This window comes from Argiope bruennichi, chromosome 8 (genome assembly GCF_947563725.1).
Source record: "Argiope bruennichi chromosome 8, qqArgBrue1.1, whole genome shotgun sequence".
Lineage (NCBI taxonomy): Eukaryota > Metazoa > Arthropoda > Arachnida > Araneae > Araneidae > Argiope > Argiope bruennichi.
In genome coordinates, this window is record NC_079158.1 from 66,495,634 (window position 1) to 66,508,563 (window position 12,930).

At 25.5% G+C, this 12,930-nt stretch overlaps 1 protein-coding gene across 2 annotated transcripts in view; it reads right to left on the reverse strand.

The window, feature by feature from the left end:
- The window catches only part of LOC129981565 (zinc finger SWIM domain-containing protein 8-like), a 60,792-nt gene extending 48,126 nt beyond the window's left edge, over positions 1 to 12,666 (reverse strand). For both annotated transcript variants that reach the window (XM_056092461.1, XM_056092460.1), the window contains exons 1-2: positions 12,497 to 12,666; positions 1,267 to 1,790 (exon numbers count right to left, since the gene is read on the reverse strand). In XM_056092461.1, coding sequence (XP_055948436.1) covers positions 1,267 to 1,444 — 178 coding nt within the window. In that variant the 5' untranslated portion in view covers positions 1,445 to 1,790; positions 12,497 to 12,666. The remainder of the gene's footprint in view (positions 1 to 1,266; positions 1,791 to 12,496) is intronic.
- Positions 12,667 to 12,930: the final 264 nt, after the last annotated feature.

The window sequence follows — 12,930 nt, forward strand, 5'->3', positions numbered from 1 at the left end:
ATTTGCAGATATATTAAATAAAAAAATGCAGCATAAATGTTTTTATTTTATTGAAAAATATATTACACAACTTTTGAACACTAACAGTTTAGGCCTGAAAATTGCATCAAGATCCAAGCGAACTTTTGTTCACAAAGCAGGAAAAATTATGAAATAATTAAGGTATGAAGATAATTCAGATTTAAAATAATGTTAATTAAAACTATCTTTAATAACATAACTATTAAGTAATATGTTAATTAAAACTATCTTTAAATTGTTAATTTAATTTATATTACTTTCAATATTTTTTAAATGCATGTAAATTTATAATTATTTTTTCTAAAAATTAAATTATAATTCAAGAATAAGAGTATAAGCATTTACCTTTTAGATAAAAACTGAATTTTCCAACCTGTGCCCCACCCTTGTAAGACCTTCATTATGTATTAGTTTGTCTATGTTAAAATGATTGATTTCTGTCATATCTGGAAATTTTTTTACGGTTCGATTGGTAATTTCACAGTAAAAAGAATACTTCACAGCATTTCTTTTAATCTGAATGGTTTCTCATAAATTTATCAATTACACATTTAAAAATTTTGAAGCATTAAAATGATGCATGAATCAATAATGCATATAAATAAGCATAGCTTCAAACTTAATAAGCTTAATAAGCATTTTATAAGCTAGAATACAAAATTATGTTGGAATGTACTAATATACTATAATGCTTGAAAATGTACAGTTATAAGCAGGAATAAACTTTTGTTACCAAACTTACAGCAAAAATTAAGATGCAACACTTTACAAACTGTTAGCACATTTAAGATACATTTGTGCAGACACTAATAAATTCATTTTAATTAAATAATTTGTACATTTATTTCAATTTTATGCAGTTTTATTATTATATCTAGAACTGATTGGAAACAAAGCAGTGATCAATTTAAGGGTGATGCCAATTTTAAATATTGACAAATAAATTAAAAAATTAAGCAGCATTATTTTGTTTAAATTAACTATCACTGCTAATGCATGTCAATTGTTATTTACTTTATTAATTTAAATTATATGGATTATATGATTTAAAACATTTCCAAGGTACCCCAAAAGCACCATTTTTATTTCGTTATAACCACTGTTAAGATTTGAAATCACAGAAAAAAATCCATTTAAACACAGGTTCTGATATTTCATGAAATTTTAAAATGACTTTCAAAATTACAAATTATTTAATGCATGCAAGCAAGCAAGTAAATATAAAATAAATTAAGGAAATATTACCTTTTATTTTAGAATGCGACATATGGTATGTGCCACAGCTGTTTCCATTTTGTTTTTTCCATCCTCTCCAGTTGTTACAAGAGCTTTCAGGCTCACTGATCCAGGAGCATAATGAATCTTCCTCAAATCTATCACTGTCTTCAAATGAAAATCTGTCTCCTTCATCCCAATCAAACATTCCACCAGCCTCTTCAGGCCTCGCACCCAACAACTCCAGTTCAGACAGATTTATGCCGTTTTTATTACCAACACCAAAAAAGCAAGACCATCAGCAAGGAAGATCCTCAAATTGGTATTAATTTGGCTGTACACTTTATAATGAGAGGGTTGAATGAACAGGCACTTGAAATGTTACTACACACAATATAACATATAACTGAGAAAAGTAAAAAATAAACAATATATAAATAAGTTTTTTTACACAGAAAAGTCACGACTACCAAAGCCACAATATACTAAAAATACAAATACCACACAGAAGGTGAAACTGTTTGAAACACAAAATTGTTGCATGATCTTCAATCCTAGAAGAAAAATAGATAAATAAGTAAATTTGATAATAACAATATACATAGTATAACACAATGATTGTTTGAAAACTTCAACTTTTTTTTCAATAGCAAAAATATGATTAAACAATGATTTTTAAATTATTTACTTTTCAAGGAATTTAAACTTCTAATTATAGGGATTTGAAACTTTTTTTTTTCTTTCTTTTCAATAACTTAACCAAAGGACTGGTTTTAACAATTAAAATTGAACTTAAAAAAAATATTTCTAATGTTATTAATTCAGGTTTCAGAATGCCTTATCGGATCATTCTACAAAAAATAATTAAAATATCCAACTTAAAACAAACCATATAAGTAATGAAGTCGCAGCTAATGAGAAATGCATTTCAAAGCTCTTATTTACCCAAGTACTTTAATAATTTAAACAAATTAAAAACAAATTTTTTTATAAATGTGCAATAAATAAACACTTCAGAATTTATGATACATTATAAACTTTGATTTTAAAACTGGCTAAAATTTTTAGCTTCATAAGTAATAAAATTTTTCCTTCAAAAATTAGTGTAAAATACAAAAAGTATTTCCTAAATTACTTTTTGAAATAAAAATGAATGTAAATTCTTAATATGGGATATACAATAAGCTGTTTTTGTTAATAAGCTAAAACTTATATTTCAACATCCTTGTTAAAATGCCCTTACAGTTAACTATTGTATGATTATTAATATATGAAACTTTCCCACAAACTACCATTAGATGTTCATTTCAGAAACACATCCACACTTTAGCAGAAATTTAATTTAAAAAAATGATATCCCATCAGAATCCCCAACCTTATTTTAATCAGTACTAGGCAGAATGAAAGGAGAAATGTAAAAGACAAATACAAATCATTTAATCACTTTATTTATATTTAAACAAATGAAATGAAACAACATGCCATTAAAATATTTTAAAGATGCTTCTTTAAAGCTTGAATTCCTAATGCTATTCATTTCTGTTGTGCATTGAAAATCTCTATTCTTCTCTTCTTTCACACTTCAGAGCAGAGACCATGTTATCAATTTCCAGCCTTTTGATTTTAAATCACTGTTAACTTGCAATGAGCTTTCATTTCATTATTTTGAAAGTATAGTTGTTACTTGTCCATGCTCTCGACATATAGCAGTTTTCATACAATTCTCTTGCAATTTAGAAAGCTTCTACACCATCATAATTTTTTTCCAATAATCTAAAACCAAATGTTTTGCAACATATGTTTATTTGCAGAGATTTTAAATTTCAAGACTTTTATTGCAGAAAATTCTTTTTTAAATGTCATCAAGATTAGTAACATGAGAATAATGTCTTTCCCAATTTCTGATAAAAATTTTCACCTTATAAAGGTTATTATATAAACTTAAAATCTGATTCTGAAATACTTCACACTCCTCAAATTTTATTTAACTACAAGCAAATCATTCAAAAAGTTGCTGAATTCTATTAAAATTGAATCACATCTGGAACAAAAAGAATGGCTTTCATTTTCTAATGGCAAAATGGACTTAACTGGTCATTTTTCTTGTCCCTAACAAATCTTACTCTGGTAAATACAGTTCAGAGAAGACTTTCCAAACCATAATATATGAAGGTACATACAGTCTGTCAAAAAAGTATTGGGAAAGGCTACAAGTTCACAGATTTTTATAATGTAAATGTAAAAAAAATGTACAAATGAAACCATAACAAAGAAATGAACATTATTTTGATGTATACTAATCATAATAATTCAAACAAAACTCTCATATCAATGTAATTATGGTTATAATTGAAAATAGAAAAAATGAAGTAAAAAAACATGATTAAAAAAGTATTGGGACACTACCAATAAAATAAGAAAAACAATGCAAAATGAAAAGTTTATATCTTGTTGGGCCACCTTGCTTATTATGGCCTCTCATAATTTATTTGGCATGGATTGGACCAATTTTTTGCAAAATGATCCATCGATTTTGACCCACGCTACCAAAAGTTTTCTTAAATCCTGCTTGTTGCAAATTTAATATTCATACAATTTTTGTTGCAAATAATGTCACATATGTTCAATGGGATTAAAGTCTGAACTTTGTACAGTGTCTTGATAACACTAGGGACCCATAGCTTGCAAATATGAGCAGCAGGTTTTGGGTCATTACTTTGGTACAGTTTAAATCTTGAAATTAATGTACAGTTTATATCTTGTGATTCTCAGCTTGCTCACACTTTACTTTAAATTTTGCTTGAAAATGTCAAGAGAGACATTTATTCATAGTATCATCAATAAAATGCAAGTTCCTGACACCAGTGCTTACCATACAATCCCAGACTGCCACCTCCATATTTGATAATAGGCCATACATTTTTGACAATCATTACTGCATTTGGTTTCCACCAAACTTTTTGTTTGCCATCCAATCCAAAAATGTTATATTTGCTTTCATCAATAAAAATTACACTTTTCTGAAATTCTTTTGGCTGTTTTACATATATTTTAACAAATGCCAATTTAGCTTGTCGATTTCCTTTGCTGATGTAGAGCTTTCCATGAAGTAATATATTATGATAATTATGTTTTCTTAAAACATTTCTAACAGTTTCAGGATTTATAGATTTTTCAAACTTAATTTTACATTGCAGAGTTAATTTTACTGGACTAATTTTTGAATTAAAGGGAACTTGTTTCACAATCCACCTTTAGTCACTTTCAATAAATGTTCTTGGACATCCTGATCTTTGCTTATTTTCAATACTATTTCTTTCTTGAACTTGTGAGTAAAGTTAATAACAGTAGACTTATTCAGTTTCAAGATATATTCTATACAGTGAACTGATTTTCCATTTTTCCAATGACTTATTACAACATTTCGCACATCAATCGATATATCTTTGCTTTTCGGCATATTTTTCTATAAAAAAATCTTACCTGTAGAAAATTATAGTCTAAAAAATGTGGTAGTAAATTCAGTTCTATTGATATGCTATATGTTTGTTGAATTTCTTATTTCAAAAGTGTCCCAATATTTTTTTAACTCTCATTTGCCTTTGAATTATATTTGAAAAGCTAGATCAAATTATAATTTTAAAATACCAATAAAATTTCCCTTACAAACTGTACACAAAATATTAAAATATTTCTTGATTCATTCTATTTTTATTTTTAAGTAATAAATAGTTTTATAAATAGCTTTGCAGTTATTTATGCCAAGTGTGCCACTTTTTTGAGTAATTACTAATACTAATACTTTTTTGAGTGACTGTATGAGATCCTGGTATTCATACTTCAAATCTCTTTGAAGTATGAATGAAGTATTCACCACACCAATATTTGTTTGAATAAATGAAACTGGAATTGTGTAGTTGTTAAGCCTTCAACTACATTCCTTTTTATCACACTGAAACAAACAGCAAATGACAAATTTTTACATCCTGTGCCAAAAAAAGACAAAAGTAAGGTTTGATATTGGTCCACTTAGTAGAATATTAAAAATGGTTGGATAATTTTAGTCAAATGAAACAGAAATCTCAGTGTGACAAACAGGGCCAGATCTTAGTTTTTTTTTTTTTTTTTTTTTTTTTTTTAAAGGGTTGATTCAGATGTTTTGTGGTTTTAAGCAGTGCACATTACAAGATCCCTCTTTTAATTCGATGATAATATGGTTTCATATTTCAGAAAATTTTTAATGACCATTTTTTTATTCATTAACTATGTTAATATTTTTTTTAAATCCATTATGAATATAGAAGAACTAGCATTTACATTTGAACACAATATTATTAAAGCAGGTTTTTGGTTTTATAAATGTTTAATAACTAATAACAGTAATGAAACATATCGAAATCAGCTTCATTGATAATTGATAATGAGTTAACATTATCTAAATATTTTATCAATTATAGAATTTGTACTTTTTACAAATTTATTTATCTGACAAGAAGGATAATAAATTTTTAATCAACCAACTTACAGCCCTCTTCCAATTGAGTGGCCTGATTACAAATTTTCTCTTGAAAAGGTAAACCTCTTTATCTTCTAGTATTATGCTTAGAAGTACAAAGAGTTTAAACTTCAATGATAAAAAAAGTAAAGGGAGCAAATGGACATGAAATGTATTTTTGCTTAATGTGAATGGAGCAACTATATTTTTTTACACTTAATTTAAATGTGTGGATAACTGCAAATGTTATTAATATTTATAATTTTAAAAATAATATTATAAAAGCATAAAGATGTCTGCCAAGTTATGCATAATCTAATTTAATTCACTCTACATAATATAGAAAATAATTATTTCACCATGCTGTGGTAAGAAAAAATAAATGTTCTATATTATTTTTACACACCTGTTCTTATGATTTAAAATTTATATTATCTCATTTAATTATAATTAAAACTAGTATATTGTAAGTAAAAGTACTCTAAAATAAAGTTTAAGTAAATACTTTATTAAAATAAAATTTGCATTTCTTTTAATTATGCTGAATGACAAAGGAGGAGATATTTAAAAAGAACAATAAGTTATATTTAAGATTGTAATTGAACAATTAAAACAAGAATCAAAAATAATTTTCAAGAAAAAAATTGAAAAAGCAGGAATTGTAAAAAAAGTATACAGAAAATTATATTTAGAAGTGCATAAAATAAAAAGAATGCACAGTTATATTGGAGCTTTTAACACTTTTTATGGTTTATGTTACATAATTTAAATGGCCTATTATGTTTGCATATTTGATATAAAAACTTTTCAGCAGAAAAAAATTGTAAAGAAAAGCAACAAGAAAAAAAGGCACTCTTCACTTAATTCATAATTCATTAATTCTGCATCTAAATGCCATGGGTTGAAAATAAAGCTAAGAATAAAACAAAAATATATGGAATTCGAGATAAGCTACTGCAAATATTATATATATTACAAGAATATTGCAAAAAAAAAAAAAAAAAGTTGTAATGATATTATGTAATAGAATCCTATGAAATGCAGGAGTTCTCCACCATATAAAATTAATGTTAAATTAGTAAACAATCTAAAATTTGAAAAAAAGAATAGAAAAAAAAAATCCAACACATTTCTTCTGCTTAACACTTTAGAAATTTAAAAAGCAATATTTTTAGAAGTAAATATATTTCTCAATAAATTATCAACACTTCATGAAATGAAAGACCTAAAATTTAGATTATTCCAGTTAAGTTTTAGTTATATTAGTTTTAAGGTTAAATGCGAACAAGGAATTTCATCAAAAACTAGAAGACAGAGTCTATCAAAAAATAGGTGCAAACACGAACATAGCCATATGGGAAATTCCAGCTTTTGATCCATGTAGTAACAAAAACAGAAGATTCCACACACCCTTCTTATTAGGTAATCAAATGTCTGATTCCTGACATCTTGGACCCGACAGAGTAACTAAAAGTCAAGTAAAACTAAATAGCAAATAGATAAAAGGATTTTCATTAAAATAAACATGTTTAATTTAATCCTTTCCTTTGTTTCTTTCTCTAAAATATTTTACTTTAGGTGGAAGTCATATATTAAGTCATAAACCATTACCTCCCAGTTCCAAGTGAAAGATCAAAGACCCTTGAATCCAAGCACTTCCCAAGACTCTCATTTCCCCAAAATAAATAGAAGCTTTAATCACTATTTCACTTGGCCGTTTTTAATTAAACAAACACTAAACCAAAATCCTAGACATTTTTCTACCAATCATTAAAATTTGCTTCAAACCAAAAGAAATATCACTTTAACCTGCATTTTCCCCATCCTACTATATATAATAGCTAAGATTTATTTCAATGTCAAGAATGATTTTTTTTTAATTTATGTTTCACTTCTAAAATATATTTTAAGATTAATATTAATTATTTATAATCACATTAATAATCTTTTAACTTATATATTATAACTTTTGATTTTAGTTAATTTAAAAAATTTCATTTGTGACAATTTTTTTTAAAAAAACTGCATGACAAATCATTCCTTCCTGATAAGTCATATTAATGCTGAGTAAAACATGAAGATAAAAACTATATTTTTATATATTTGTAAATGATTTAGGAATTTTCTTACAAAGGATAATAGCAGTAAATCCTCTGTTATATAAAGCCATTCAAAAACTTTTAAAAATAATTTGAAGATTCAAGTTTATTATAAAACTAAAAAGCATATGTTTTCTCAGGTAAAAAAAATAGAAGCATAGTTTGAAAAATATGTACGTGCGATTTTTGATCATGTGATAACTGAATTTTTTTGGAAAGGGGGGGGTGCATTTACAGTTTATGATAAGAGATGATTTCATATTCATTTTTTTGTGGAAATAATAAAAATGGATTAAAAATTCTTAATAACTGTAGAACTTTTCAATTCTTTGATGCCAGTGAACCTGTAATAATAAATATTATCATATGAAGACACAGTCACAAATGATGACAAAAATACTGATGCAACATATTTTTGATGAAAAGTTTTGAGAAAATACAGTTGAAGGAAAGCTATACTGTTGAAGAAATAAATACACCAGCATTAAAATGGACAAAAGAAGCAATTAGCTTTTCATCTGCTCTTGAATTATTTTACAGCAAGCATCATTAAAAAAATATCAGATTTGATTTCAAGAAAATTTTCTTTGGAACTTTATTGAAGAACTGAAAAATAATAACAATTTTTATATAGAAACCCATAAAATGAAACAAACTTATAGATACATTTTCTGCAGAGGATATAAGACTTAGGGGAAAAACTCAGAGAAAAAAAAAATTGTAAAAGATTTAACACATGAATAAAATTACCTGGAGACAGCAAAAAGAATTGGTCATGAAAGTGGTTTTTGACTGTCAAATGGAAAAGGAAAGTCTGAAAGTATTCACAAAACTCACTTTTCAAAAACTTAACCAAGCCTTTTTGCGCAAATTACTCTTTCTAAATACAAGTTTCAACAGACATCTAATAATCTGTATGGCATACAAATTCACTCTAATGATCTGCTTCGTTTTATTTTAAAGTATATGGGAGATAAAGTGAAACTAAATGCATGAAAGGAAAGTAATTTAACTTGTATCTTAAAATGTACTTTTATGTGATCATTTGTATTAATTTATATAATAATTAAGATTCTCATATAATCTTTTTTGTACAAATCCATTTTTATATGAGATTTGAGTTCATTTAACAAGCAAGAAAGAAATTTTCAAAGAAAAAAAATTATAACTGCATAAATTCTTTAAAATTTACTAACTTCAGATACAACTAAAAGCAATTTTAAATGTGCAAAAAATAAGTTATTCAATCAACAAGAAAAAAAAAAACATTAAAAATGTTTTTAACTCGTGTATTTACAAGATTTATAGTAAGGATGCATGCCTGCAGCTTATATGCAAGAAGTTTTAGGCTTGATAAGAAGTAAGAGCCTTATTTTCTTACTGAAACTTTTTTCTTAATGAACAAACTTATAGATAAATCCCACGCTTCAAACATTTATTCAATTCAATGATGTAGTGCAACATTTTTAAAACATACTTTCTCAATGCAAACCAATTATATTTTAAACCTTGCATATGACAGCTGAACAAGTTTGTAAATTATTTTGTTTATAAATTCAATAATTTATTTTTAAGAAACTTTCAGTGGAAACTACTGCTTATATCTGAAAAAAAGATTCTGAAGATTAATTTCAAATAGGGTTGAAATTCAACTCATCTTGAATTACCAAGATGTTTTTTTAGAAAAAAATCTTTTGTTAAAAACTTTTTATAATTTTTTTTTCAACAGTTTTTTTTAACATTTAAGAAGCTTATTAGTTATAAACATAACTAATAAGCTTATAATACTATATTTTAGGTAAGCTAAGCAAGGAAACCTTATTCAGTGGGTACTAAGAGGTATTTCAAACAATAAAAATCTAAGGAAACTCAATATATAGAAGTTAATTAATATGAAAGTGCTTGAATATCCTTTCATATAAAGCAAAAATAGTTAAAAGTGATCAATCAGCTGGAGTTACTGTCTTAATATGCATCAAAATTAGAAATCTATCATACAAAAGTGAGCTGAATTTATAATCTGTATTTTATAACAGCAATATTGCATTATAATGCTCTATTACAGAAATCTGCATCCTCTTTCCAATTCCTTAATCATTCAGCTATTAAATACTTTCAATGCTAAAATTGATAATTCCAATTTTATTTAGTTACTTTGTCTATTTTTTGCAATACAATTATTTAATCATCAGAATAAGATTAGGTTGAGCAAGTAACATTTAAAATAAATGTTAATTTTGGACACTGCTAATTGGAGACCTCCGCATTTTCATTGACAAAAAATATTCTTTCTACAAAATGCACAGAAAAATTACTTCTTTCACATGTTATATACTTACATCTTAAGAAAATCGAGAATATTCAAAAATATTTTATATAAAAATCAGACCAAATAATACACTATTGGTATTATCAGAAAATTTGATAATTACAAATTAGCTAAAATTATTAGCAATTCAATTTTACATCCAAGTTTATTTTCCTGCTGAAAATTATACAATGGCAAAACAAAAATATTTAACAATGATTGAAATAACATCATTATTATATATTAAAACTTCTTGCAAAGCATCTGAAAATTATTAACTCTGCTTATATAACTTTTATTATGAATAATACATAGACATTAGATGTCAAATAAATGCTCTTATCTTATTAGAAAGTTAAAACTTTCTATGCATTTATCATATTCCATACATAAAACAATCATTTTTTTTCTTACTTTTTAAAAAAAACTATTAGTACTGAGTGTTTATATTAAAAAAAAAGTTCATCATTAAATGTCAAAGGATATTAGTAAATATTAGACACAAAGTGCTCGATTTAATACTAATTTTTATTAAAACTTTTTTTGCTATTTACTCAGAAACTGTAAATAACATATAATTCTAATTATTAGAATTATACAAAATTTAACCCCCCCCCCCCAAAAAAAAATTACAAAAAAGTTAATTCTATACAAAAGATATAAAAATAATAAGGATGTTATTTATAAATATATAATTCTAATTAGAAAACTTGGAAATATGATTAATAATCTAATTTGAGTTTTGCAAACGATTCAGTAAAGTAAAATAAAAAATTTAAAATAATTTCTAAAAAGTCAAAACAAACATGGAAATAATAAAATGTACAATGAAGCAGATAATTACATATAACTAATCATGTTTATTTCATACAGAGCAAAAAGAATGCTTCATTTTCTTATTTAAAGACGAATTAATTCATCTAACCTATTTTTATTTGCTACAAAATTTAATAATCATCAAAATATCATTTATTTTCTTATGAAAGTAAAGTACAGAAAAAAACAATGAAATTTATCTAAGAATTTTTTTATCTAAATATTTTAACGAGAAAATTTTCTAATAAATTCCATAATCCTGCTTACCTTCTAGTTTCATGAAAATAATGAATGACATAATAAGAAATATATTTGTATGTGAATAATATGTATCTACATAAACCTAGAACTGTAATAATTGTTTATGTAAATGTCATATAATTTAGACGAAAGGAAACATTACCTTTTAAAATGGTTTATTCAAATCTCTAATTATTTAATAAAAATTAATGACTAAATGCCTAGTAATGTAATCATCAAACATGGCATTTAAAGAATTGAACTAAAAGTTTAAAAAATAAAGGCACACACTATTTAACATTCAAATTCAAAAACTCAAATCAAATAAAAATGCAGCTAAATGAAAACATATCTATCACTTTTTTAATGTTGGCAAGCCAAATCAGTAAATAAAATAACAAGTACAAATAAAAACGATCTATCTGTACTACAGAAATAAATAAAACACACTAATAGCTTTCACGATAATTTTTTGGGATTGATGCTTCAAGAATGTAAATATTTATATAAACAAAACACCTGGTTTAGATGAAACTTGACACGGAAAAAAAATTTCAATGCGATTAATGAAATTTATTTTTACAATTTTTTTGCAATATAATTTGTAAAAGAATATCTTCTTGTAAAAGAGAATTTAAAAAATAAAAAGGTATTTTAAAGGAACGTATGTAAAATATTCTTCACGAAGAATTCATTGATGCAATAAAATAAAAATAGATGTTATCAGCGATTACTAGATTCAATAAATATCAGCTTCATATGAATATGAAAATCATGGAACAATATTTAGATAATTAACACATTTCAATAATATAAATTTATAATTAAAATTTTATAAAATTCGAAAAATATATAGAACATATATCAAAAATATAATATGAAATACTGATAACTAACAACTAACCTATATAAAAACATTTCAAGAAAAATGCCTCCAATATTTCTTGTTCTTTATATCAGTGCATCGGAATGGAAATATAAAACTTTCTTTTAAATCGTGTGTACGAAAAAAAAATTCGAACTCTTTGGGAACAATGTGAGGAAGCACTCAAAAGACAAAGGAATACAGGTATTCATAAAAAAAAATCCAGATAAAAATGGATGCGATATATTCTACAATATTATTAATTTAAGACATGAAAATTTTTAATTTAAATATATCAATCGACAAACAGAAATGACAGTGAATTTGAGAGTAAAAAATTAGCTGATCCACAAATAGATTACCTATCCATTCTTTTTTTTATGCATAGCAATTCACAACAAAGAGAGCACATGAGAAAATTGTATGATTTAACTTACATTCACTCCAAAGTCTTGTCAAGCACATTCGCTTTAACAAGAAACTCCAAAACACATATATATTTAAGAAATCAAATGTTCTTCCGAAATGTTTACATTCAATTCACAAAACCTTTCTCGCCCCCCAGTTTACAGACATTTAGTCGATCCTCAACCTGTCATCGAATGTGGTCTAGCATATCGATACCAGAAATTCTGGAAATCATCGCCACTTCTTTGAAGCGCTGTTTACAAACGATTTGAAGAAAAATAATTTCCCATAAGAGATCGTGAATTGTGTCTTCGTCTTGATTTAAAATTCCTATCTCATATATATATCACCTAAAAATTATAAGAATAAATTCTAATTCAATTTCTGGTTTTTTAATCTCACTGAAAGATTTCCTTTTGACAAAGGAAAAATAACCCTAGCTGTATTATCTAATTGGCAAAGT